We start from the raw sequence: 3,177 nt of genomic DNA on the forward strand, positions 1-3,177 counted from the left end.
AAAAAGTTACAAGAAGAAAGTGCCCGGTTGAACGGGTTTATGGTAGAACTTCCCTGTCTAAATCACCAGACTGAACTGGCCCTTGGTGATTCCTGCGAAAAGTGTGAGGTAATATAATAATTATTGGGAGTTTGTAGTTGTACTTTGTACTTTGCTTGCTTAATTTAAATTAATAGTAAGGGTTTTGTTGAAATATTTATTTTCATAAATTTAATAGTAAGGGTTTTGGAATATTTGTTTTCATTTGTTTTTGTATGTATCTAGGAGAACAGGGATTACAAAGCAGCAATGGATATACTTAACAAACTAGTGTCCAGGCTGAGAAACAACAAAAGAATTAGAAAGCTGTATAGAAAATACAAGCAAAGAATGTAAGTGTTGTTTATTTATTAGTGTTAATTATTAGTATTTATTTTGAATTTTCTGATTGGGGGGGGGGGGGTGTTCAACTTTTCAACGTAGTTAGATTTATCATTTAATTTTAATTATCTTTTTTTTCAGACTGATAAAACCAGTGGATACAAGGTGGAGCAGCAGAGTGAATATGGTCGTGAGATACTTCGAGTTGTTGAACAATAAGGACTTGTTACAAGAAGTAAAACAATCTCTGATAGCACAAGGAAGTAAGTTATCTGTTATAATAATATTTAAAGTTTTGTTTATTTGGTGACACAAAATTATAAAAATTATTCTCTGATGTGGTGACATAATATTTCAAGTATTTTTTATGTTTAAGTCAAAGATGGTGACACAAAATTATAAATAAAAGTTAAAATTATTTTATTATGTGATGACATAATATTTAAAGTATTTTTTTTGTTTCAGTCAAAGATGTAAAATGGCCATCCGCCATTCAGAATGGTTTGCTTGCAGACATCAGAATTGTCCTGGAGAGGGTGGACATACTAATCACCAAGAGCGCCCAAGGACTGGAGGCAACAATCCCCAGCATGTTCAGTAATTTGGAGACGGTCTTTGAACATCTGGATAACCTGCAGCAGTGTGACAACAGGTTTGTGTTTATGGTTTTACTATTTGCTAATAATAAATAAGATGCATTTTAGTTGAAAAAATGCGCCATACTAATAAAGATATCATTATCAAAAATAAAATTTTATTGAAGCAAAGTAGTAGTTAGAGGGGAGGGGATTAGCAATATACAAACAAAACCATCTAAAAACATATTTTATTTTATTTATTTGTATTTTATTTTTTATTTTTTTATGTATAGGTTTGCTGCCACAGTGTATGCCAATCTGAAGAAGAGGGTAGAGAAAATGCTGAATAGTGAAGGGTGGACAACTCTGTTGTTTCTGCACCCCTTCAGCAAGACTTACCTGGAAATGGTGCAGGTATAATTATATAATAATAATAAAATTGCAACAAAAACCTGGAAATGGTGCAGGTATAATAATAATAAAATTGCAACAAAAACTCGTCATAATAGAGAGATGGAAATTGAGATAAAGTTTTAGGCTTTCTTAAAATGTTGAAGTATGAGAAATTTACTTTTTTTCCTAAATGTAATTTATATCAAATATTAATTTCTTTATATTTACAGGAAGGCCTACTTCCCAGTCAGCTGGTTGATAAAGAATATGCAGAATGGATCCTTGAACGTGGCTACCAGTGTGCAGCAATAATCGGAGAAAGATTACTAAGGATCCAGTTGTCTAAATTGTCTGACTCTGGCGAGGATGAAGAGCAGAATGAAGGAGAGCCACCAGCAGATGATACCAGCATCGACGAGGAGGACGAGGATGATTCAGGAGAACAACAGGTCCAGGAGGAGACTGAGACTACAAGCAGTGATGATAATGTTATTGGATCACCTCTGTTCGTAGCTGTGTTCAAACAAAGAAAGCTGGCCTATGAACAAAAACAACAACAGGAACGAGCAAAGAAGAAAATTGATGAACTTGCAGTCATGAGATCGGAACTGTATCAAGGACTCAGAAAATGGCGCGTTCAAAATGCCGTAAAACTGACAGACTATTATCAAAAATGGACAAACGATAAAGGAGCACAGAAGAGAGGTTCCAGATCAGCGACACTGGAGCTAATCCATGGAACAGTTGCCAACATGCTTGAAGAAGACCAGTACCCAGCACAAATCAGGGAGCTCTTAGCGAACCTTATTCTTCTGCCTGTAAGCAATTCGAGGGTGGAAAGAATATTTTCCCACCTTAAATTGCTTTTCAGCGAAAGGAGGTATAACCTAAAGGGCCATCTGGTTAAGGAACTTATGTTCCTAGGCTTCAATAACCTGGTTCCCAAATCAAACCTCACGGATTTTTTAAGTTAAGCCATGATGAAGATTGTTTTGAGATCAATCATTTAGCAAAATATTGTATTTTTTGTATGAAAGAATAATAAAATGAAATAAACTTATTAATACAATTGAAAGTAACAGGATCATAATAATGTATTGTATTTGTATTTTCAATTTTGTTTGAACAATATGAAATAAACCTATTATTTATTACAGCTAATTTGTTATTTAACAATCTCCGCTAACCCACCCAACTCGAACTCTCATTGGTCTGTTTGTTTCGTGTCGTCCGACAGATTTTGCGCTCTCCTTGGTTAGGCTCGGAATTGGTAAAGTTAAAGCTAAGAAGATGTCTTTATTTATATTACTAGTAAGTAGTAAAGAGGAGGGAGGGGACTCGAGTATTATTATTATAAAGTCTTCTCCTGTATTTATTTAAATGTATGATTTATGGGGATTACCCACGGAATATGGGGGGGGGGGGGGTGGTGGTAAGTAACTGGTAACATGATATTACGGTCAGCCAAGGTGTTCGTACAGAAATGTTGTAAGAATTATTCTTTAGAAAATTCAAGCTATATTTTAAATTTGAGAACTTAAGTAACTGATATAGATATTATATTAATTATTATAAAAAAAAATTTTGTTTGGTATATTAGATAAATAAATAGCTATTTCTGATCATTGATACATCAAAGTCAAGCAATATTTTGAAAAATTAAGTATCACATATAGATATTATAAAAAAACCTTTGGTTGGTATATTAGCTACTTCTGAATCTGATGCATCATTGTAACCCTCCCCCCCCACGCCAGAATTCATTAACAATATATGTGCACCTGTTTCTCTACTTTGTGTGTGACTCACGTATAAGATATTTTAAGAAATATGATTGGGGGGGGGG

At 34.0% G+C, this 3,177-nt stretch overlaps 1 protein-coding gene across 1 annotated transcript; it reads left to right on the forward strand.

The window, feature by feature from the left end:
• Positions 1 to 268: 268 nt before the first annotated feature.
• LOC145307090 (uncharacterized) lies at positions 269 to 2,487 on the forward strand. The gene is made up of 5 exons (XM_080149425.1): positions 269 to 371; positions 502 to 623; positions 826 to 1,012; positions 1,232 to 1,352; positions 1,562 to 2,487. The coding sequence occupies exons 1-5, from the start codon at positions 289 to 291 to the stop codon at positions 2,303 to 2,305; spliced, it is 1,257 nt and encodes a 418-aa protein (XP_080005551.1). The 5' UTR covers positions 269 to 288; the 3' UTR covers positions 2,306 to 2,487.
• The last annotated feature ends 690 nt before the right edge of the window (positions 2,488 to 3,177 follow it).

Source organism: Acartia tonsa, chromosome 15 (genome assembly GCF_053477335.1).
Source record: "Acartia tonsa isolate MP-2025a chromosome 15, ASM5347733v1, whole genome shotgun sequence".
NCBI lineage: Eukaryota > Metazoa > Arthropoda > Copepoda > Calanoida > Acartiidae > Acartia > Acartia tonsa.